Source organism: Rhincodon typus, unplaced genomic scaffold (genome assembly GCF_021869965.1).
Source record: "Rhincodon typus isolate 14 unplaced genomic scaffold, sRhiTyp1.1 hic_rhity00001548, whole genome shotgun sequence".
Taxonomy (NCBI): domain Eukaryota; kingdom Metazoa; phylum Chordata; class Chondrichthyes; order Orectolobiformes; family Rhincodontidae; genus Rhincodon; species Rhincodon typus.
The window spans coordinates 2,082-25,000 of record NW_025967186.1 but is presented as its reverse complement, the minus strand read 5'-3'; the positions used below and the strand labels follow the sequence as shown (position 1 = coordinate 25,000).

General features: G+C 37.9%; 1 protein-coding gene across 1 annotated transcript; it reads right to left on the bottom strand.

The window, feature by feature from the left end:
• Positions 1–3,030: 3,030 nt before the first annotated feature.
• Positions 3,031–21,936, bottom strand: LOC125481278 (E3 ubiquitin-protein ligase UBR5-like). The gene is made up of 7 exons (XM_048592612.1): positions 21,824–21,936; positions 19,351–19,505; positions 15,536–15,733; positions 10,858–11,068; positions 6,727–6,853; positions 6,014–6,165; positions 3,031–3,170 (listed from the first exon to the last, which is right to left on the bottom strand). Exons 3-7 carry the CDS (start codon positions 15,686–15,688, stop codon positions 3,031–3,033), a joined length of 783 nt encoding a protein of 260 aa, XP_048448569.1. The 5' UTR covers positions 15,689–15,733; positions 19,351–19,505; positions 21,824–21,936.
• Between the last annotated feature and the right edge of the window lie 983 nt (positions 21,937–22,919).

The following is a 22,919-nucleotide window of genomic DNA, read 5'->3' as shown; positions in this document are numbered from 1 at the left end:
GTAATTGGTCTATGAAGACATCTGGGATCTCACTGCACACTTTCCCCCTCTATTGAGAGAGATAATAATCTGCCCTCCTGTTTTTGCTACCAAAGTGGATAGCTTCATATTTGTATACAGCATCTGCCATTCAGTTTCCTACTCACTAAGCTTATCCAAATCACATTGAAGCATCTGCTTCCTCAACTCACCCTCCCACCCAGCTTTGGGAGCTCTGCAAATTTGAAGATACTACATTTACCGCCTTCATCCAAATCATTAATATACATTGTGAAATCTGGGCACTGATTCCCATAAGTCCTTGCTTGCCATTCAGAAAACGACCTGTTTATTCTGTTTTCATCTGCCAACTAGTTTTCTAACTATCTCAATACAGAACCCCCAGTTCCACGAGCTTTAATTTCACACAATCTCTTATGCAGGACTATCCTGAAAGCCTTCTGAATGCCCAAATAAACCAATCCATTGGCTCCATCAAACTCTATAATCTAGATCTTCAAAGAATTTCAGTAGATATGTCAAGCATGATTGCCCTTTTGCACGTCCAAGCTGACTCTGTCCAATCCTATTTCCAAATGCTCAGCTATGAATTATTTTATAATGAACTCTAGTATTTTTCCCCCACTACCGATGTCAGGCTGACTGGTCGATAATTCCTGGTTAACTGCTGTCTCATAATTCCACAAATTTGCTGTTTTCTTCTTCCATTTGGAATTTTAAATTCCCTTTCCATTCATTTCATTTCTGAAGTAAATTCATGCTGGTTTAATGCTCACATTCTGATTTCTAAATTAGTAACTTCAGATTACAGAAACATTCCTCATATTTTACTTTTACATTACCAATTCTACTTCTCCGAAGTAATATCATAGTTTACATCAGCCACTTTATTTGCTTTTAATCCTATAATTTAAAAGTTACCAGGTTTATATAACCAATGGCTATAAATGCTTAAACAAAAAAAAACTTAAGGAACATTTGCCTTTAAATATGGAAGACAATGGGACACTGCTCCCATATAAACTGCCAGCCAAAATGACTCAATTAAAACACAAAAGGAGCAAAGAGGAGAATTAGGTCATCTCTTTTCTGAAAGCACACAGCAGTGAGGATTTACAGGGGTAATTCTGTTAATATAATTGGGCCTGTGTTATCACGTAACGGTTCAGTGTTATTTTCCCCTTTCTTCACAAGTGGCAGAAATAAAACCCACTATTGCTTAGATTGAAAGGGTGTATAAATTATATCAAGACCTCAGCAAAACATGAACAGATTCTAAACCAACATGTAAAACTGTTCATCAGATCCTTTTATTTTGAAAGATTAGTTGAATAGTTCAGTTTTATACTTGACTAAAGGTCTAAGCACAAATTATGTTTCATGAAAAATACAGAACTGCGTATAGGCCACAATAATTCCCTCCAGTAAATTAGAAGCTCTGAACCTTAATCTATTCCTGGATTGCAAGCATAAACAAATCAAATAATCAATGTTTCAAGAAATTAAAATAAAAACTAATGGCATATTATATAAATAATGAAATTGGACAATGGTATCAGCCTGAATGGAGGGTGAATTTATAGACCTCCAGGAAAAATTAAAAAATTTAAAAACGAGCTCAAAAATGGGAGACCATAAATTAATATTTAAGACTCAGCAATTTTTTATGAATAAACACAAAAGCAAAATGTAATCTAAGAATACAACAAAGGGGAACTTTGCTCTCCAAAAACATAACTTGTTTTTAAGAGGAGGGAGACAAAATGGAAAATGGCATGAGAAAAAAAACAGGAACCTGATGCAAAATATTTGTTCCACCTACCTGTGTTATGGAAGTTTAGCAAAGCCTTAAAATTAGTTAGGTCATTTGGAAACAAAGCTAGTTAGTTGTGTGAAAACTATTTCTACAAATTAAGACTGAATTCTATATAAGCAAGAATTCATTTTTCTTGTAAATAGGAGCTATTAATGTTTAGGAAGTAAAATATCATTTCTGCATTTAAAAAGAGCACACTGGATATAACAAGCTGGATAGCAAAACATGAAGCAAATTTAAATCCCATATTTTTCTGTGACCAGAAAAATATGGAATAAAGTGCACGTTTCTTAAGTGGCTTGTGATTTCTACAAAAATACGTGTCAGCCATCATAATTCTTTGGTATTAGGCTCTGAAAACAGAAATTAAGCTGCAAGAAACATTATAGTGTACAGAAACTAAAAAAGATAATTGGACACTTCACAGGCATCTTAAACTTAACCATGGTTTATGAATATGTAATTTTGTAATGTGCAGAAACAAGAAAACAATTACATTGTCCAATTAATTTGGTTGGTGACAAAGACAGTAACTGATGATGAAGCCAGCAATCCTTCCTCGCTCTGATGACTAATGAAATGTGTGAACCATTTCAACCAAGAGGTTCACACACTCTATTCCCCAATTAGTGCTGAGAGTTAGGTGATCTCAGCCAGTCCAGCAGAAGTGTGAAAGGTATCAGTGAGAGTGGAAATCATGGAGTGCTTTATAGGTATTCTGAAAAAGTCCAATTATTTCTTCCAATTTGAATGATTTGAGAGAGAGAGGAAGTTTAATATGGCCTTTCACTAGCTAACTTTCAAATTCTCTCTTCTGGATATAAGCATTGCAACACATTAGAAACAGACATTTTGAAAATAACACGAAAGTTAACAAAATAACCTGTTATGGGTAACAGATCAAAAGATAGGCATACAATTAAAATTATTTTAATCATTTTAATCCACACCCATTCTCCAACATTATGTCTCCATTCACAAAGATTTGTTGTCTCAGGAAAAGTGGTAATAAGGATACTATAAGCTTAGTGTCACATGACCAAAGCTGTGAATTTTACACATGATTTTTCCTCGTGAATACTATTTATTGAGATTTGCTAGAAGCATGACAGGTCAAGTTAGTTAGGAACAGGATCAGTTTTGATAAAATTTTCCCCATGATCACAAGAAAAGCATTGGCAGAAGGTAACTAACTCCAGCAGGAATCAAAACTTTCAAGACAAGGTAAAGAAAGTTTTATAGAAAAAGGAAATCTTACCTGGTATGGTGGATGTGCTTGGTCCTTGTCCAGTACCAGATGCTGCTGTAGTAAGAGATCCCACAGCAGGAGCCAGGATAAAATCAATGTCACCATCTTTCAATAAACAGAATAGCAAATTATCATCTTTAGATCAAAACAATCCCCTGCCAAAGACACTTTATAACTTTCAGAACTGTGGGGATACCAAAATGTTTCACTAAATAACTGCATTCTGCTCAAAGTACTTATTTTAAAATTTAGTGCAAAGATCTCTTGGCTGCCAAAAATAAACAAACTGGCTTCCGATGTTTCTATCATACTTCAAACTGCACCAAAAATCTGAATGGAGGTATCAGTGATTTCAGATGAAATAATAAAATCCTTGGTCTCTTGTATATTGAAAATTTTTGATGGACATTAATAGAAAGAACTCCTTTCCAAAGCAGGTGCTTTGACTCAATTTAGATATAACAATGTGAAAACAAAGGATCCAGTTTCATTATTTCATTATAGTTAAAAAGTTTTTGGATTTAAATGATTAGACATAAGCCGTGCCTTGCTCTACAATTTAATTCACTCTGAAAAATGTATCATTTTCATTGCTCCCAAAGTAGTCTTTCAGCAAATAATGAAGTCAATTTCCAACCTAGTTTCAGAAAAGCACAATAAACTGACACGTTCATGTATGCTTCACTCTGCATCAAATCAAATTAAACTTGAACAAGTTGCAACTCAATATTACAGGAGCAGCCCAAATACAATATTTCATGTTGTGAATCAATTAAAATCATGCCATTTGTAGGGAGCTGTGCACCAAAAAAAATGTATTAGATTGCTCTCATGGCTTCTTGGTAACAAAGTACACAGCAGCATTGATAGACAATGGAATTAGGGAAACAGAAGCAGTTTTAAAGCATCAAGAATATATTTGCTTGGGTGCTGTGAAAAGCATTATTGAATGTAATTTGACACAGACACAACAAGCTATCAAGACAAGTTGTGAAGTAGCATCATACAGGAAAAGAAAAGGAAAGCGGAGAGTGCATGCAGAGGAGGAGGAGAAAGCAAGCCAGAGAGAGAAAGCATGGGAGCATGAATGGCATTGCCTTAAGTTAGTCAGAACAATACATCTAGAGCACTTTAAAGGCCAAGCTCCCTAGTTTCAGTAGTAATTAGTGGTGATCACAAAACATCACATCAAGCAAATACTGAACAGATTGCACTGTTTGTGCTACAGGAGGAGAACAATTACAGTCATTGCTGTCAACTTTTCTGGTTACAAACATGTGACAAATGGGTGGGCACGGGTGTGACTGGTTGCTACATCAGACTGCAGTTAATCTCATGTATTTTCTGCTTGTCCCAATGAAAAACTCCAACTTTGAAGAAGTCTCATTAGCTTGCCCAATCTCTTGCAGCATCCATACTTGTCAGTGTAAAGTTCAAGATCAATCATTTATAACTGATCATTTCCATTTTGCTAGAACAAACTAGCAAAAATAAAACAAGAGCTTTCCCATCCTAAGCAAACCTTCATTACAGCTTATGAAGGCAAAACTGCAGATTTGCTTTTTTTTTTCCAATTTGGCAAACACCTCCAGGCTTCTCTTTTCTGATGCTGGAGTTCTTCTTTGCTGAGTGACTGAGGCAGCTTAGTCTAAGGCCGAAATCATTCCCAATGAAGAAGCCCAATCCTGCAGCTAAAATACTCATGACAACTTTTCTACTTTCCAAGTAATTAGGTCTGGAAGTTCAAATGTTACCAAGTAACAGTCCCTCTGACTGCACAATCAATCCTTTAAATTATCCTTTTATTCTAGGGAAAGAGAGGAATTAGTTTTCTCTTGCACAGCTATTCGTGTATTTTTGGTCCATTTTGGCAACCTCTGATATACAGTCAGGAATTGAATCAAGTAAAATTAATGCCAGGGCATGGGAATGAGAGCCTCAGTGAAAGGTATTTCTGGATCTTTGCCTGGCTCTTTTATACTATTGAGAAACATTCTCTGAAAGGTAAGCAACTTGCTTCCCAGAGTACAGCACGTGTTACCTTAAAATGTGCCAGCAATTGTCCTGAAATTTTTAACAGTGACTGGAAGATTTCACAAACAAACTCCAGCAAATTGCAGCATTAGCTTTCTAAACTTTTAACAACAATGGTGAGGTTAACTCCAAATGGTGCTACTATCTTGAATGAACACAACATAAAATTCCACTGTTCATTGAGTTAGACTGTCTTCTGAACAACCTCAGTAGTGACATGCTCTGAAGTTAGCCATTATTTCTGCTTCAAACCAACATTAAGAAAAATCAATTTTTGTGCTATAGATAACAAGGTGTAGAGCTGGATGAACAGAGCAGGCCAAGCAGCATCAGAGGAGCAGGAAGGCTGACGTTTCAGGCCTAGACCCTCCATCAGAAAAATCAGAAAATTTCTGTGCTATTTGTGGGATTGCAAATTAGTTGCTGTTTCCTTCACCACAACTCTACAAACTATTCAAAGTGCTTTGAGATGTTCGGATTTCATGAAAGGCACCACATACATCCAAGACTAATTCTTATTCAGATGTTTCTTACTTACTCTAAGTACAAGAACACTGGTTACAATATCAAGTTCAAAATGGGTAGTCACACAAATCTTCTACAACTGTATAACTGAGCACATGAGCTTGTACTGAAAGGGGAAATGGTCATATTCTCTGCTTAGTATGGGCAAATATTTTCTTTTCTCCATGCACAATCTACAGGAATGCTGCCCTTGTCAGAGACAGATATCTGTCTCTGTAATTGTACACATAATAATACCTATGAAATGAAATTTTGTTTTATTGCATCCAAGATAAAATAACTTTCGTGGTGAAATTATTCTTCAAATCCTCATATACTGATGCTAAAACTTAAAGCAGGATAAAGGTTTCAGCAAGTTATTTTCGAGTAACATCAGGAATCATTCTAACCTGGATCAATTGCAGGTGGATCTGGTGCCCAGCTAAGTGGGGCAATAGGAGGAGATACTGGATCCTGATGGTCACTGGATGAAGCACCAGACTCATGACGACCCAAGCCTGCTGCTCGCAGGGAGCGCCTCATCATCTCACGCAATCTTAAACTGGAAGAAAAGTGCAAGACTCATTACTTACTTGGGGGTCAAAAAAACTTTTATCTTCTAGTATGATCCAACAAGTTGGTTACAATTATTGACAAGTGATGTTAGTTTTTTTGGTTTTGTTAAAAATTAAACAAGTTGTATCAAATAGAATTTTAATCAGAGAATATATGCACTGCAATTCCAAGGAAGTTGAAATCACGTTAGTTTCTCTTGCAGCAATGTCCTACGTACCTATTGGTTTATTGACCAGATCATGGCAGTTCAGCTATTTACACACACTCAACATTTTGGAATACAGTTTAAGTACCAGCTTTCTATGAGCTAATACTAAATCATCCAATTTGAAGTGCATCATGAAGTGCAAATAAAAAGTGGAATTTACACTTTTAGAATCAATCAACAGCTACTTTTTAAACCATCCCACTCCCAAGAAATAAGTGATAAGAACAGGCACAATCTTTCTTACCCCAGATTCTTCCTCCCACCTCAAATAAAAATCAGTGCTCTAGCTTCCAAAGATGCCCACTTAAAGGTAGGTAGGTCAGTCATATCTGCACGTACCTACGACTGCTAGATGGTCCAGTCCTGTTACCACTACTATTACTTGACACAACTGAAATTGCATTTGCGATGGCCTCGACTGCTGATAACCTCTCTGCAAATGTATTCCTCTCGGAGCGCTCTGCTTCTGTGGGACAGAAATACTTAAGTCACTAGGTCTCAGTAACAATGCTACAAAACAAACTGAATTCAAATTACAAGATAAAAATTGAAAGAACTGTGGATGCCATAAATCAGAAACAAAAACAAAAACAGAAGCTGCTGGAAAAGCTCCGCAGGTGTGGCAGCATCTGTGGAGAGAAATCAGTTAACATTTTGGGTCCAGTGACCTTTCCTCAGAGCTGATGGTAGCTACGAAAGTATCAGTTTATATTTAGAATCTGTATATCACTATCTTCTGTATATAAACCAACATTTTCCTAGCTACCGACAGTTCAATGAAAGGGTCACTCAATCCAAAATGTTAACTGATTTTCTCCACAGATGCTGCCAGACCTGCTGAGCTGTTCCAACAATTTTTGTTTCAAATTACAAGACAAGACTCAACACTGACCTGAAATAGAGTTCACTTTCAAATTCACCAAACTCAATTTCTTGATACAACCAGGTACAGCAATTAATTGAGAAGTGAACTTTTCATGAAATTTATTTGCTAGTAAAAAAACTGTTCAAAAGCATCTCCCCTTCATTTCAACTCTCCTCCATTCAAGGAGATAGAATGATCCAAAGTTCTTTCAACATACTCAGATAAACTTCCCAGGAGAAACACTACAGAATTCTGGACATGCTGTCATTTTTGAAATGCACATATAAATTGGCCCTTCACTGGGACTAATAGATTACCAGTGTAATGTTCTGGAGAAAGGAGCTTGAATCTTGTCATGACATATGCTGAAGTTAAAATTCAATATAAACTGGAATTAAAGTTAGTTTAATGGCAACCATGTGACCACTGATATAAAACCCATCAGATTCACTGATGTCCTTTAGGGAACAAAATCTGCCACTTTTACTTGGCCTGGCATAGACATGATGCTAGACCTATTGCAATGTGACTGACTCTTAACTGCCCCCTGAAATGATCGTAGCAAGCCATTCAGATAAAAGGCAATTGTGAATGAGCGGGAACTGTTGGTTATGATTAGCAAGAAATGTCACATAGAAAACTTTAAAGTGAATTGTGCTAATAATTACTGCATTTTTTTTTAAAAAAGATCAGGACTTGCTAATAAGGAAAGACTTAGGCCATCAGGTCAGAGAGAACTACACAGCAAGTGTCAATGTTTGTTTAATTACTTCAGTTTCTAAAAAAGGATCAAAATGTTATTCTGAAACAAAGTTTAAAAACTGAAGCCCAAAGACTGCATCATCCCCGATCCCTCGACAGCCTTCCCTAATTCGTTTGATATACATTTTTGTTTTAATTTTGAGTTGACAGCTTCAGAAAAAGGTCTGTTCTTGCTACATTGGATTTCACGACTGATTAACTGGATACATCCTAACCCTGAATCGATATAACTGCCAATATCAGTAACCTAAAATGCACGATAAACTAAGATGAGCAACATTTATAAACTTGTGTGCACTCCTTAAGTCTCCAGGAATATAGAACTCAGATAATACATGCAGGCAAGCTCCTATGCTAGGTAAAAGAATTACATTTCAACATTTTATTAGGGCACCTTACTAAAATTTAGATGTAAAGTGTCTTTACCCTTTTGTAAGTTATGAATACACATGGATAATAAAATTGTTAAGTGGACTTCAGCAAACAATGGCCCAAAAATTCCAAATGGGGAGTGTTTCAGGGCAGTAATTTAGACTAAAGTTGCTCATCAGCACAACAGTGAAATCCCACTGTCAGAAAGCCCCAGAAATTTTCTTGATGCAATTATTTGCTTCTGGAACCCTCCAAAAATGTCCTTTGGAGAGATTTCAGAGAGTTTTGGTGTATGCAAGCTGAACAATTACCTAGGAGAAAAACCGCTGCACTTAAACTTCTCCACAAATTGTCTCGACTCTACTGAATACACTCCTCCCCTCCCCCTGACAACCCCCATCCTTAACTCTACTTCACCCAGACTCCACACACCTCACCTCTCCCTTCTATCCCCAAACTTACCTTCTCTCAGCAGTTTTCAAAGTGGCCATAAGGCCTAAAAATAGGGTATGATTTCCACACCAACCTGTTCTAGGCCGCGTCAGAAGACGCTGCTCCTGGCTAGGAAATTTATGGGAGAATGCAGCTGATGTTAACTGCCTATTTGTGGGTCCAATCAGTTTCAGAAACAGGATATCATACCCTGATCAGAAGAATTGGGCTACCTCTAGGCAAAGAGATAGTAAGAACTGCCAATGCTGGAGTCAGAGATAACAGTGTGGAGCTGGAGGGGCACAGCAGGCCAGGCAGCAGAGCAGGAAAGTTGACGTTTCGGGTCAGAAAGGTCCTGACCCAAAACATCAACTTTCCTGCTCCTCTGATGCTGCCTGGCCTGCTGTGCACCTCCAGCTCCACACTGTGCCACCTGCAGGCAAAAACCAAATTTGCTATAATGGCATAACCAGAATGTGCTTATGAGTCAGACACCCAATTTACTATTCAACAAGTTGCGAACTCCAAAGAGCAACTGTATAGATTGTGGAAAACCAGGATATTTTGTGAAAATATAAACTAGTTCAACCATCTAACTTAAAAACTTGGTTGAATGGGAAGTGAGCCAAATCGCTTTCAGACAAAGTCAAGAACTCATTCCAGGCTAAAACAACCCAAGGTGCACTAATTGAGCAAGAAAGATGTGAACCGCTGTTCATCACAAAATATTTTGTACTATTTGACTTGCTTTGACTGGCATGCTCTTAGAGATCACAATCTGAGATACACTGTGCTGGCTGTTTTATTTTACGCATTTAGTTTCAGTTCGAACACAATATGAAGTTTAGTGCGAATAGTAGATTTAGATGAATTATAATTCATTGGATTTGCAAACAGTATGGTCAGAGTATTCAAGTCTTTGTGGACATTTGAAGTGTCAGTCATTGGTATTACTAGTTACTAAGATTCAGATTTAAGTTATTAGTTTGAATGTAGTCACTTATTAAAAAGAAATGCATGGTAAGGAACTTGTCAGACTTTGGATGCAAAAGTACTTAGCAAAAAAGTGTAAATGTTGATTTGAGGTAAACTTTCCCAATTCAAATTATTTCTAAAGACGCTAATTGTTACATCATATGAACACATTCTGATTAAACAAAAGGAAATTGTACTAACTCAAAAAGTCAATTAAGTTATAATTATAACTTCTGGGAATCAATTATGAACAAAGTGAAATTTGAGTCCCATATGATCCATCTAGCAGTAGTCATTCACTACAATTGAGATATTCCAAATCGTGAATTTGAAGTTACAAGAGTGTTATGCTAAGAATGTCATGCTAAGTTCACCTGGAAATTCATCTTGTTGCACTCTTGAATTTCTTAAAGCTTGTTTCCGTTCAGTGCATTAAATAACGTCCCAATGGCAGTCAAGAATTTTTGAAATAAAAATCAACCCTAGGATCAAACTCTCAAATTCTTGGGCAAAAAAGGTTTCTGAACACTGACGTATATTCCAGAATGTTTGACCAGGTGGTCTCATTGGAAGCTTGACGCCGAACTGCATGGCATATCACAAACTCTTAAACATGTACAAGACTCCTATGCTGAACAGTAAAGAGGAAGAGGAGATAAGAAGCCAAAACTAAAATTTTCTCATCCTGATAGCTGAAAGGCAAAAAGCTGCAATCCCTACAATCAACTGCAAAAGTATATTGGGTCAAATTTTGATTTTCTATTCATTAAGCAAAATATTTGGAAAGGTCTTTTTTGTAGAAATACAGGAAATGTTACAGAAACAAATACAGAAGTAGTTATATGGAGTTATCCCCATATCCTTCAGGGTGATGTTTACTACATCTGGGGATGTAAAATACTTGTCTTAATCTGCATTTTTTTGAAGAGGCTGGGCAGGCACTAAACAAACCAATTTCTGGAGCACTTACTATAACAGAGAGCAGAGGATATTTATGAAACTTTCAGTTTTATATTCACACAAAAAGCAGCTTTCCTCTAAAGAAAGCCATGGCTTTAGCTCACCTTCTTCCTCTTTTGTCTCTTTATTACTTGTAGGGAAACAAACAGACACGCAAGCATGTAAGACATTACGATTCCCATCACATCGATTGCTGAGGAATGTATTTAGTACTTGTGGTGTTTGTTCAAGCAAAACAGCCTGTTCAAGATTCATCAAGTACTGCCTGGAAGCTTCATAATCACATCGCAGTATGTGCTGCATTAATGCTTGTTTCTGTAGAATGGGATAAACAAAAAATATATTAATTACATCAGGCGACATTATGCACAAAATAGTACATGAACGTTCCTGGTATGAAAGTGTCATGCATACAGCTAAATTGCGTTGGCCTTTCAAACAATTGTACAAAGACCTCAGTTTGAAAAACTTTGCACTAGAAGAATAAAGAAGGGATTCCAAAGTGTTTGAGTGCATTGGAAATAATACTTTGTTTCCTTTACTCTTTCATGGAACGTTAGATCACTCATGAGTTGCCCATCCTAACTGCCCTAAGTAGCTTGTTGGGCCACTGCAGAGGGCAGTTGAGAGTCAAGCACGCTGATGTAAATCTGAAGACATGTGAAGACCAGACCAAACCAAATAAGGATGGTAGATTTCCTTCCCCAAATGAGTTAGAAAAATAGATAGGTTCATAGGCACCGTTACCAAGACTAGCTTTCAATTCCAGATTTTATTAACGGAATTTAAATGTCACCAATTGCCATGGTGGGATTTGAACCCATATTCTCAGAGCCTGGGTATCTGAATTAAACATGAACTTTCCAGATTGCAATATTATAATGCAGTTCCCAAAAAGAGCGGAAAAAAGGACAAACAGGAAGAAAAGGCTTAATATCGTACATTTTCAAACCTATGAACTTTGCAATAAAACATGCTAAGTAAACGCCTTGACATTTGATGAAAATATTCCATTAACTGGTTCAGTAATTCTGAGTAAAAGGTTTATTGAAATGGCTTTGACAGAATTAACAGTTCCACAAATAATCAATTTTATCAATTTTATTTAAGAGCTACTTCCCTGGATGTTGACTGCTTCAGCATGAGACAAGCACTCTTAAATGTCTAACAATTACATACAAACACACAAAATAGGAACAAATGTAGATCATTCAGCCTCTTGAGCTTGCTCCACCACTCAAGACCATGACTGGATCAAACTCCACAGTCCCATCTATCGCCAATCATACTGGATTCCACCTCGTTACAATAACGTATCCCCAACTCTTAACTATTACAGGGGTCCCTGATTTATGAACATTCAACTTATGAATACAATCCATAAACGTATATTAATATTAATTTTAAAGATCCAACGTATGAACATTTCCTCGTACTTGATGAAAAGCCATTTTATATTGTTCCAGGTTCCTACCTGTGTACAAATCAACTCACGAAATGGAATCAAGAACAGAGCTGTTGCAACCTGAAAACTGCCTGTATAAGGCTCTCCCTTATCCACAGATGTTATTCCTTCAAAGAACGCCAAATTGGTCAAACATTATTCCCCTTTGACAATAATATGCTGACACTTTGATTACCTCCATATGTAGATTTATCATCTCTTTATGACCAGTTCTAAAACCTCGTGTATGACAGACATCAAATTAACCGTCCTATAGTTTCCTGTATTAGGCAAATATAACCTGCTCTCTTATCAGTTCCAAAATGTGCTGCTCTAAGAAACTATTCCAACAGCATTCTACAAACTCAATTACCAATTTAAATTTTATGCACCCAATTGGCATGCAGCTCCAGTAACTACCCAGAGGTTGTAACCTTTGGAGTTTTTCTTAGTTGAGGGCCCAGCTCCTCATATTCTGTGCAGAAAGTTTTTTTAGTTCTAACCTATGTCACTGGTGCTTTATATGGATCATGATGACTAGATTCTCTCCCTGCCACTGCAAGTTCCTTTCCAGGCCTGAGCAGAATGTCCCAATCCCTTGCACTGGCAGGCAACATTGCTGCCTGGACTCTTGCTCTTTATAGCGGAAAATGACGTCAATCTCCTTCACTAAATTATCACCAACTGCTGGTACATTCGTTGTTGCTCTCCCCACTTGAATGGATTCCTTTATGACGCCGCCATGATCAATTTTTATATCCATCGTGCAGTTCTCTCTCATCCAAGCAAGGCGAGAACACCTCATACCAACTGGAAATTGCCAGACTGAATCTTGCCCACAGGGCCCCCTTAACTGCCTTGCTTAGCCACACCTCCTGACCTTGACCAATTCAGGAAACCCTATATTTTGTGGTGCAGCTGACTCCTGCTACAGAGAATCCAGGTAACCTCCTTCAATCCTGATGCATTGCAGTGTGTATTTGAGCTGGAAGCTAAACCTTTGCTCATCACAGACTTGTTATCCCTGAATCACAAGAGTATCCAAGCGCTCCTACGTTGCAGCCATGACACATCGCCTGCACTGCCATCATCAATAAGTTTTAATCATACATTAATCACTTGTCTTTCATCTATTTTCTTAACTTTACCATCATTATGCGTACAAAGTTACAAGTTGGGAATGGACAAGACCTGAATCCCTTCCCTCTACAGGAGAGCATACAAACTCTAATCTATCAAGATGAATGTTCTAAGTGCCAATCATTAGTGTTAGTTTTAAAATTCAATAATGACGCTTTATAACTTGAGTTTTATGCAGCATTATATTTAAGAATTTTGATTTGCTGGAATGATCAAGGTAAATACTATTTCAAAACAAAACATTCCCCAAAAGGCCTCAGATGAATTTTAAGAAAGGACGGAGGTTTCTAAACTGGAAGAAATTTTCTGTAATTATATTTATTAGAAATACTCCAGCACTCTGCAAACTAGCCTCCTACCTCCAATTCCAGCAAAACTGTGTTACATGCATCTTAACTATGACCAAATCACACTCATTTATCCTGCTATGCATTGATGATGTGGACTCCCATCCAGCAACAGCCTTATTTTAAAAATTCTCATGCTAGCTTTCAAATCCCTTTATGACCTCATTTCCTACCAGCACTATAATTTGCTGGTTCCAGTTCTGAACTCTCATTTTTTTTTTTCAAAAATAACAAACGACCATACCTTTAGGTGGCATGTCTAGGCCTGCAACCTTCCTCTGTGCATTGCTTTAACATTTAAATTAATCTTTTAAAAAAAAATCTTACTTTTTCAAACACTCGGCTATTTGTCAAACTAATTCTGAGGTTCAGCATCAAATTTTACATAAAATGTTCAGCATACAGTCACCACTTGGGGCAGATGGCTGATACTATACCTACAGCCCCAAGTTTCGGTCTCCACAAATGAAAATATTTTCTCCACATCTACCCGATCAAGACCCTACATAAATTTAAAGAACTCAATGTTCTAGTTGTCTCTTTTCCAGAGAAAAGGGTTTCATTCTGTACAGCCTTTCTTAAAGAGTAAATTCTCTCAGTTCTGGTATCAAATGTTATGAATCCTCTTTGCACATTCCCATTGCACTATGGTGATCAAAACTGTACATAATGCTCCAAGCCTGGACCCTCAAAAGGTTATATACAAGTATACATTAATTCTATCCCATTACAGATTATACCAGCGTTCCCACCCACTATACCACAGCCCCCATTCCACTCAAATGCTTGGATTTGTCATGCTCATCTTTAAAGCTGCAATTCCAAAGTAGGGTCATCACATGCTACTGGCACACTGAAGTCTCTAACCGCAAAATGAAGACAAAACTTAAATCAATTCAAATTAAATTGGAGTTTACATTTTGAATGCCAATGCTGTTTTAAATGTTCATCTCAATGCACATTGATAATTCCCATTGAAAATGAAGTATTTTGCAAGAGTAACTTCCACAAAACAATACCTAAAAATAATTTAATGACAGTAAGTTCATAGCTTATTGGTTGTGCTTGTATGTAGAGGCTGACTGTTAGTAACTGTTGCTGTTGTTCACCACTTATCAAAATCTTGACGAGGCTGTTGGGATAGTATAGGGAAATTGTGCAAGCTACATCAGGTGGGAGTGTGCAAGTTCAGATTCAATTGTGTCCATGTTAGACCTGTTTCTGGCAGCTCTCACTTTAATGTAGATGGACCCAAAATTGCGCAAATAGGTAGCACTAGCATCAGGCACATACACCACATGAAATTGCAAGATTGGAGCTGCTGAGGAGAATTATCAAGCAGCTGCAATGCTTGGATCGCTGGGACCATGTGACCAGTGCTACAAAGGTAGCTAGATACGGAAATGCATCACTGGGATGCTAGGCTATTTTTAAATAAATGCCCGTTTCATCTTCATTAATAAAGTGTGGAGGCTGGGATGCTTTTCTTCTAGAGAAGAAATGGAGATTTGAGTGAGCTCTTGGGGTATAGAGAAGGGGTTGGATTCATTCCATATGAATAGACAACTTGATTAGCAAAATCATGTTTCAGTATATAATATTTCACTCTTTAACAGAATTGTTTAAAGTGACCAAATCACATTTTTGTGGCCTAGTGTAGCTAAGGTTCACTTCAACATCCATTCAACCAACTATTACACAAGGTATAATGCATTCAACTAAAATCATTTGGTGTTTTACTGATTAATAAATCGGTATATTAATAAAAACATAGCAATGAATCACAAAACATGTATAATACAAATGTAGATATTTTAAACTTTATTACGTTCATTACGCTGACCAACATACCTCTACAGTCATTACAATGACGGCTGCTTTTTTCTTAATGGATGAATTTGCAGGAAGATTTGTCAAAGAATGGATCCCCATTCCAAGACTAGTAATTGGTGGGAGATCTAACCAGTCGGGATCACGGATTCCACCCATACAATCTTTAGCCATGGGGTATATTGTGCCATTTCCATCCCGAAGGATAATTGGAGATTCCTGAAGATCCAAAAATTTGCAGTCAGAAAAAGATTATGTTCGAATATGCTATACTTATGATCTACACAAATTTCACATTCCAGCTGATTCAGATAGAGTCCACATTACAAACAAACTCCAGATCTAATATGCACACGGATTAGAAATTTGAAGGAAAATCTTATGTCATATTAGGTAAGATAGCCTGACCTACTTACATGAAATCTATCTACATGAAATCAAGCAGAATCTTCATTACAAATTTTAGCTGAACGAGAGAGTATGGCAACAGTTCGGGCAATTAAATATTTTCATTAAAGCAAAGCACGGTGTTAAATATTTTAAATTGCCATTTAAATATACAAGTACCAGTCAAAAATTAAAAACCTCAACACAAAGTCACCCATATCTCTTTATTCACATTTTTGGTCCCACTTTTTTGAATATTTGTATATCAGTAATGTTGATAATCTACATTTGCCATTCAATGTTGCCACATTAATAGTCTTCAAACACCAGATGATTTTAAGTAGGCTTGAAATGTAAACCAAAATACTAAAATTACACATTTCATCCCTCAATTCAAACCAATATGGAGGTGCAAGTTAAAGTAAAAGAAAGTGAATTAAAAGAGATATTTAATTATCATAAAATATTAGTTAGCCTACTGCAGATTGTCAATAGGTGGTATACATCTGGTCAGTTTTTGACTTTCAGCCTCTACACATGAATAAGAGGAGATATGTAGGTCAGTGAGCATAGCATTCTTGGCAGCAAACGTTTGGACGGAAATGTTTGCAAAGGCTGAGGATGAGAGGCAGACCACGACAGCACCGAAAGCTGGTAAAAAGTGGAGAAAGGGGTGGACATGGGAGGAACGTGGAAGGAAACAACCTTTATGATGGAGAGCATAGAGTCAGAAACTTAATCTGGGTCAACTGGAACCCAGCGGCTGAGGACAATCTGGTTCAGTCTTTCAGTGGCCAAGGACTGAAATGGAATTGATGACAAGGGAACAAAGTGGTAGGGTCAAAGGAAAAACACAGAGTTCTCCCAGTGTTTAAATTAAGGAAAATGCACCTTTCCCAAAACTCAACTTTCGATCAATCACCTAACAGAGGTGTTAAGAGAAGCCTGATGATGTAGAACTGGGTGTTGTCATTTAGAATGGTTTCAAAAGGCAGCTTATGGCAGAATCATCTAACCACCTTCACCCTTTCAATAAGGGCATGTCAACTTGAATAAAGTAATACAAGCTCTGTAGGTACTATCTGGGCCAGTTGCACAGCACATCTGAACTGATCATCTTTAAAATCAAAACAACTTGCTGGCAGTTTCAAAGTGTTGTCAGAGAAATTCACATAATTGGTTGGAGGGTTTCTATTGTACAAGTAGATTGTTTAAGAATGGCTTCTCCATCAGGGATGGCAACTTAGGTGATTCATTCAATCAAAATGTAAGTTCATTTAGCAAAGATTTGCTCTCATTGCAACATCTTAAGTTAAAATTTTGGCTTTCTATTGTTCTGTGCACATTAACCATATAGACTTTACAGTTATTGTGTCAATGGATCTATAGGTGACACAAACGAGTGAACACAAGATTGTAAATTTTCAGATTTTAAAACCTGTTCCATTGTCCCGCTGAATTAGTGTAGCTCTACCAAAACTAACTGGTAAACTATTGCGGCAATTGGTCAATTCCCAAAACCCCAATCCACTACCACCACTTCCTGTCCCCGAGGAATACGATGGAATATTCCCCACTTGCCGGGATGAGTACAGCTTTAATGCGTGAACACCTAGGACAAAACAATGCTCGACTGGCACTCCATCCACAACCTTATGATTCACACTCTCCACCGGGAACACATTATAGCTGCAGCATGTCCATTTAGAAGATGTATCGCAGAAAAATCACCAAAACTTCATCAACAGCACCTCCTAAAACTGTACTGCAATCTCTAGTTACCTTGAGTTACTCTTATCACAACAAACTCAAGGCTCTACGTACCCTCCACACGCAGATCATTCAAAGTTCTGCTGTGAGTGTTCCATTTTGCACCAAGTCCCATTTACCGATCATCTTGTTTGTTATGCACATTGGCTCCTAATTAAGCAACATCTTGAAATTTCTCACTCCCACTTTCAAAGCACTCCAAAGTCTTACCCATTCATTGCTCTAATCTTTGTCAATCCCACATTTGAGAGGTGTACTCATTTATTTCTGGTTTCAGTATCACTGATAAGTGCTCCATCATTGGTGGCATTGCCTTTAGCTGCCTAATCCTGAAGCTCTAGAATTTTCTTCCTACATCTGTCAGACTTTCGAACAGCATGGAAAAAGGCCCTTCAGCACATCATGCCTGTACTAGTCAAAATTCTATTGTATTCTAATCCTTTTTTAGAATACTTGACCTGTAGCCTTACATACAATGGTGTTTCATGTACTCATCTAAGTAGTTCTTAATGTCTCAACTCCTTCCTTCTACCATCCTTTTGGGTAAAAAGGTTCCAGATCACACCTTCCCCACATGAAAAGGTTTTCCCTCAAATACCCTCTAAATCTCTGATTTATACCTTAAAATGTGGCCCCAATTATTGATTCTATTAAGTGTAAAAGTCAATCAGAACTTTGTACACTTCAACCAGGTGCAGCCTCAGCATTCTCTGCTCTAAGGAAAATAACCACAAATCTCTCTAGTGTCTTCATAGCTGAATCCCTCTAGCCCAAGCAATATCCTGGTGAATCTCTTCTGCACCTCCCCTAATGGAATCACATTCTTCCTATAGTATGGTGACCAGAACAGCACATAATATTCCAAGTGAAACTAAACAAGTGTTAGACACAGCTCCATCATAACCATGATTTCTGAAGAAGGGTCTTGACCCGAAACGTCAGCTTTCCTGCTCCTCTGATGCTGCTTGGCCTGCTGTGTTCATCCAGCTCAACACCTTGTTATCTCAGATTCTCCAGCATCGGCAGTTCCTATCATCTCTCTCCATCATAACCTCCTTGTTCTTCTACTTAATGACAACTGATAAAGCCAAGTATCATTTATGCCTTCGTAACTATGCTAATTCCTTCTCCTGCTGCAGTCAAGGATCTAAGGACATGCACACCAACTTTCCTCTGATCTTCTTACTACCTAGGGTCCTACCATTCAACGTGTACTGCATTACCTTGTTAATGCTCCCAAAATGCATCACCTCTCACTTGTCAGGATTAAATTCCATTTGCCAACATTCAACCCATCTGACCAGCTCATCAATAATGTTCTAAGGCTTTCACCCTTACTATTTACCACACCAATTTTCATGTCATCTGCAAACTTACACACCATACCTCCTACATTTGTGCCTAGATCATTAACATACATTACAAACAGCAAGTGGCCCAGCACCAAATCCTGTGGTATGGCTGCCAGTCACAAAAACACTCTTGACTGTTATACTCTGCCTCTTGCTACAAACAGAATTTTGGATTCAATTTGCAAACTGCCCTAGACCTCTTAGTTATTTAACCAGTTTCCATGCAAGACCTCACATATGGCTTGTTAGACCAGTAACAACTACCAGGCTAACTATGATCATGAGATTAGAACGTATGAAGAGATAGAAATTTAAAACAGTACATACCTGCCCAGCTGTATAAATTGCCACATCGCGCTCATTCTGGCCAAGAAAAGCAACACTGTTTGTAGGAAAGTTGTGTTCCTGCTCAGCCTTTCCTGTAGCTAGGTCGAAGATACAGTAGCGGACCCAGCTACCTGTCTTCAGCACAGTATGAACACCTGATAGTGTAGTTATAATAGACATTATTAGGTAATCATCTATTAAGCAAACTAAAAATGGGTCTAAATTACAGGTTTGATCTAAAGTTTTTCTTGTATTTTGATTGTAAACTTCTATTAAACCACCAAGAAACAAATTTTCAAACAATTGGTCAAGTTATTGTACAAGCTTGCACATAATGTATATGCCTACTTCAGCAAGGTATTGGAAGGCATTTCAAACCTGTGGCAGAAACCACTCTTTTTGGAGGAGGAGAAAGAAGAAATCTGTTCAACTATTCCTGCTGGGAAACATGTAAACCATGCTGGAAAAGAGACAAGACTAGGTAATGCCATTTCTGACTGAATTGTCAAAATTCAGTTTAAGAGCTCTGCAGGCCTGACACCAGAGCTCTTCTCATGTCTGCCAAGTAGTCAAATGTCACATTCCAATGTGCACACTGCATGCCACAGAGATGTACAGCAAAGAAACAGACCCTTCGGTCCAACTCATCCATGCTGACCAGATATCCTAAATTTATCTAGTCCTATTTGCCAGCATTTGGCCTATATCCCTCTAAACCCTTCCTGTTCATATACCCATCCAGATGCCTTTTAAATGTTGTAATCGTGCCAGCTTCCACCACTTCCTCTGGTGGCTCATTCCACACACGCACCACTCTCTGCCCGAAAAAGTTGCCCCTTGGGTCCTTCTTATATCTTTCCCCCCTCACTTTAAACCTATGCCCTCTAGTTTTGGATTCCCCCACCCTGGGGAAAAAGACTTTGACTATTTACCCTATTGATGCCCTCATGATTTTATAATTTTCTACAAGGTCACCCCTCAGCCTCGACACTCCAGGGAAAATAGTCCCAGGCTATTCAGCCTCTCACTACAGCTCAAACCCTCCAACCCTGGCAACATTCTTGTAAATCTTTTCTGAACGCTTTCAAGTTTCACAACATCCTTCCTATAGCAGGAAGGCCAGAATTGTACGCAGTATTCCAAAAGTGGCCTTACCAAGGTCCTGTACAGCATCAACATGACCTCCCAACCCCTATACTTAATGCACTGACCACTAAAAGGAAAGCATACCAAACGCCCTCTTCACTATCCTGTCTACCTGTGACTCCACTTTCAAGGAACTGAACCTGCAATTCAAGTTCTTTGTGCAGCAACACTTCCCAGAACCTTACCATTAAGTGTATGCAAGTCCTGCTCTGATTTGCCTTTCCAAAATGCAGCACACCTATCTAAATTAAATTCTAACTGCCACTGCTCAGCCCGTTGGGCCACCTGATAGAGATCCCGTTGTACCGAGGTAACCTTCTTTGCTGTGCAACATGCTCTAATTTTGGTGTCATCTTCAAACTTATTAACCATACCAACCATGTTGTTAGCTTCTTTAGGGGACAAATCTGTCAAGAAAACTCCAATTCTCACTCACGAAGACTTTCCCATAGGTTCGACTATGCGAAAATATTTGCTAATGCTTATCCTAGTATCCCAAACTTTACTCAAATCCCTGCAGATCAGAGACTTAAATGCTAATCTGCCTAGTCTATATAGTTCAGTACCACTATGTATGCTTTCTCTCTAAGCCATCCTTGCACAAGAGGAGATTTGATAGAGGAGTTCAAAATCACGTGCGTTGAACAGATAATGAGGGACGTTACACTGACAGAAGCACCAAGAACCAGAGGTCATGGAATTATGATGCATGGTATAAGAACCAAAAAGAGAACATGAAGTATTTTTAAATGTATGGTTAGGATCTGGAATGCACTGCAAGATAGCATGGTGAAGGCCTTCGAAATAAACTTAAATAATTTTCTAAAAAGAAGAAATTAGCAGTGAAATGCAGAATAGGAAAGGGATGGGCAAACAGAGGGAAAAGAGAGACTAGCTAACTTTGTTTTGCAGACAGCTGATACAGACATGGCCTCTTTCTATATATTGTAACCATCTTATGATAGGTTAAGCATTATGCAATTCAAAACACATCTTCCAATGAATTGTGAAAAGTTTAAATGTCATTAATTGTCAAGTGTCTAACTCTTTTTGCAGCAATTATATCAACATTCTTTTGGACCTTGCATGCTTAATGCAGAACTAGTCCCACTTATATCAGGAGGCAATATTAAATCGGGAGACTTTAGAAATCACACAAACAGCATTAGCAAATGAATATGGGTTGAAGTTACTGGATTTGTAGATTGCAACATACCAACAATATACTTGAACATTTGCTTCACGTGATTATAGACAACAGTGAAATTGTTCACTTCTGCAGAAAAACCATAGACAATCAATTTACAGAGAACAAAGGTGTACTTACCCTTAGAATCCACATTCACTGCAAGGATTTCTGCCTTGTCTGGAATAGTAAGCTTTTTAGGGGTGCGCTGGAAACAGTCTGGAATTTTTGGTGTCCCGCCTGTTTTCACAACCTAAGTTAGAGAGAAAGATGATATGATTAAATCAACATGTTGAAAGAAGTTCCACTGAAGTTCAAGTTCCAATAACCTCACGACAACAATATAATTTCACGCACATACTTTACAACCCCCCCCTTTTCCCCCCTTCACAAAATATCCCACAACTCTGCATGATATATCCATCATTATAAATGGAAAAAAGAATAAGCAGACAGTGTTGGCCACCCACAACACACCCTGAAGGTGCCCAGACAAAATGTGAGCAATACCAGCATGAAGCAAGTGAGCGCTGGGGTGGGAGAAGAGGTAAGCCAAAGATGCAATAGCAGTGAGATTCAAGGAAGGAGAAATGAAGTCACAGAATAAAAGATAGTGGAAAGAAAAACAACATATGGGAGTCAAGAGGGATGAACAGTTTAATAGGCACTTCAAAGAAGAATAGAAGACATTTGCCAGATTAAGCAGTTAAGCAGACAAGAAATTTAATGAAAAGTAACAACAATAATGATACAATGGAGGGGGAAGAATGCAGTAAATCCCTCGATGTGGACTGCATTTGGTTCTACTCCTCGTCTGCATTGCCATAGAAAATTAGCTAGTTCAAAATTATACTTTAAAATGACATTAAAACTTACCCAAAGATAATGTAAGATGGCTAAGATTGAGTACAAATCCAACCAGAGGCCTGACTGTGCAATTACAGTGCAAACTTACAGCATCACAATGCAACAAAACAAAAAAAAATTCAACTGAAAGGAATAGCGTTCCAAATGAATGTTATGTGGCACATATTTAACTTTTAAGTAGAGGAAAGTTTTATAAATGGAAGATACAAAAAGCTAAATGATAGCAAGTTATTAAATACACAGGCTACCACAAAGCCATTAAAAAAGCTCATTATGCAGCAGCAGAGGCTATCATGAGGTTGCCTTTCAGATGACAAAAAGAAAGAAAGATTAACTCAAGGGAATAATTAAAAAGTTGCACAAGAGATGC

Coding starts and splice junctions, on each gene's coding strand:
- LOC125481278 (XM_048592612.1), bottom strand. CDS start 15,688: ATGGCTAAAGATTGTATGGGTGGAATCCGTGATCCCGACTGGTTAGAT. Junction 11,069..15,535: donor TCATTGTAATGACTGTAGAG/GTATGTTGGTCA, acceptor CCCATTCTACAG/AAACAAGCATTAATGCAGCA. Junction 6,854..10,857: donor AGAGACAAAAGAGGAAGAAG/GTGAGCTAAAGC, acceptor TCTGTCCCACAG/AAGCAGAGCGCTCCGAGAGG.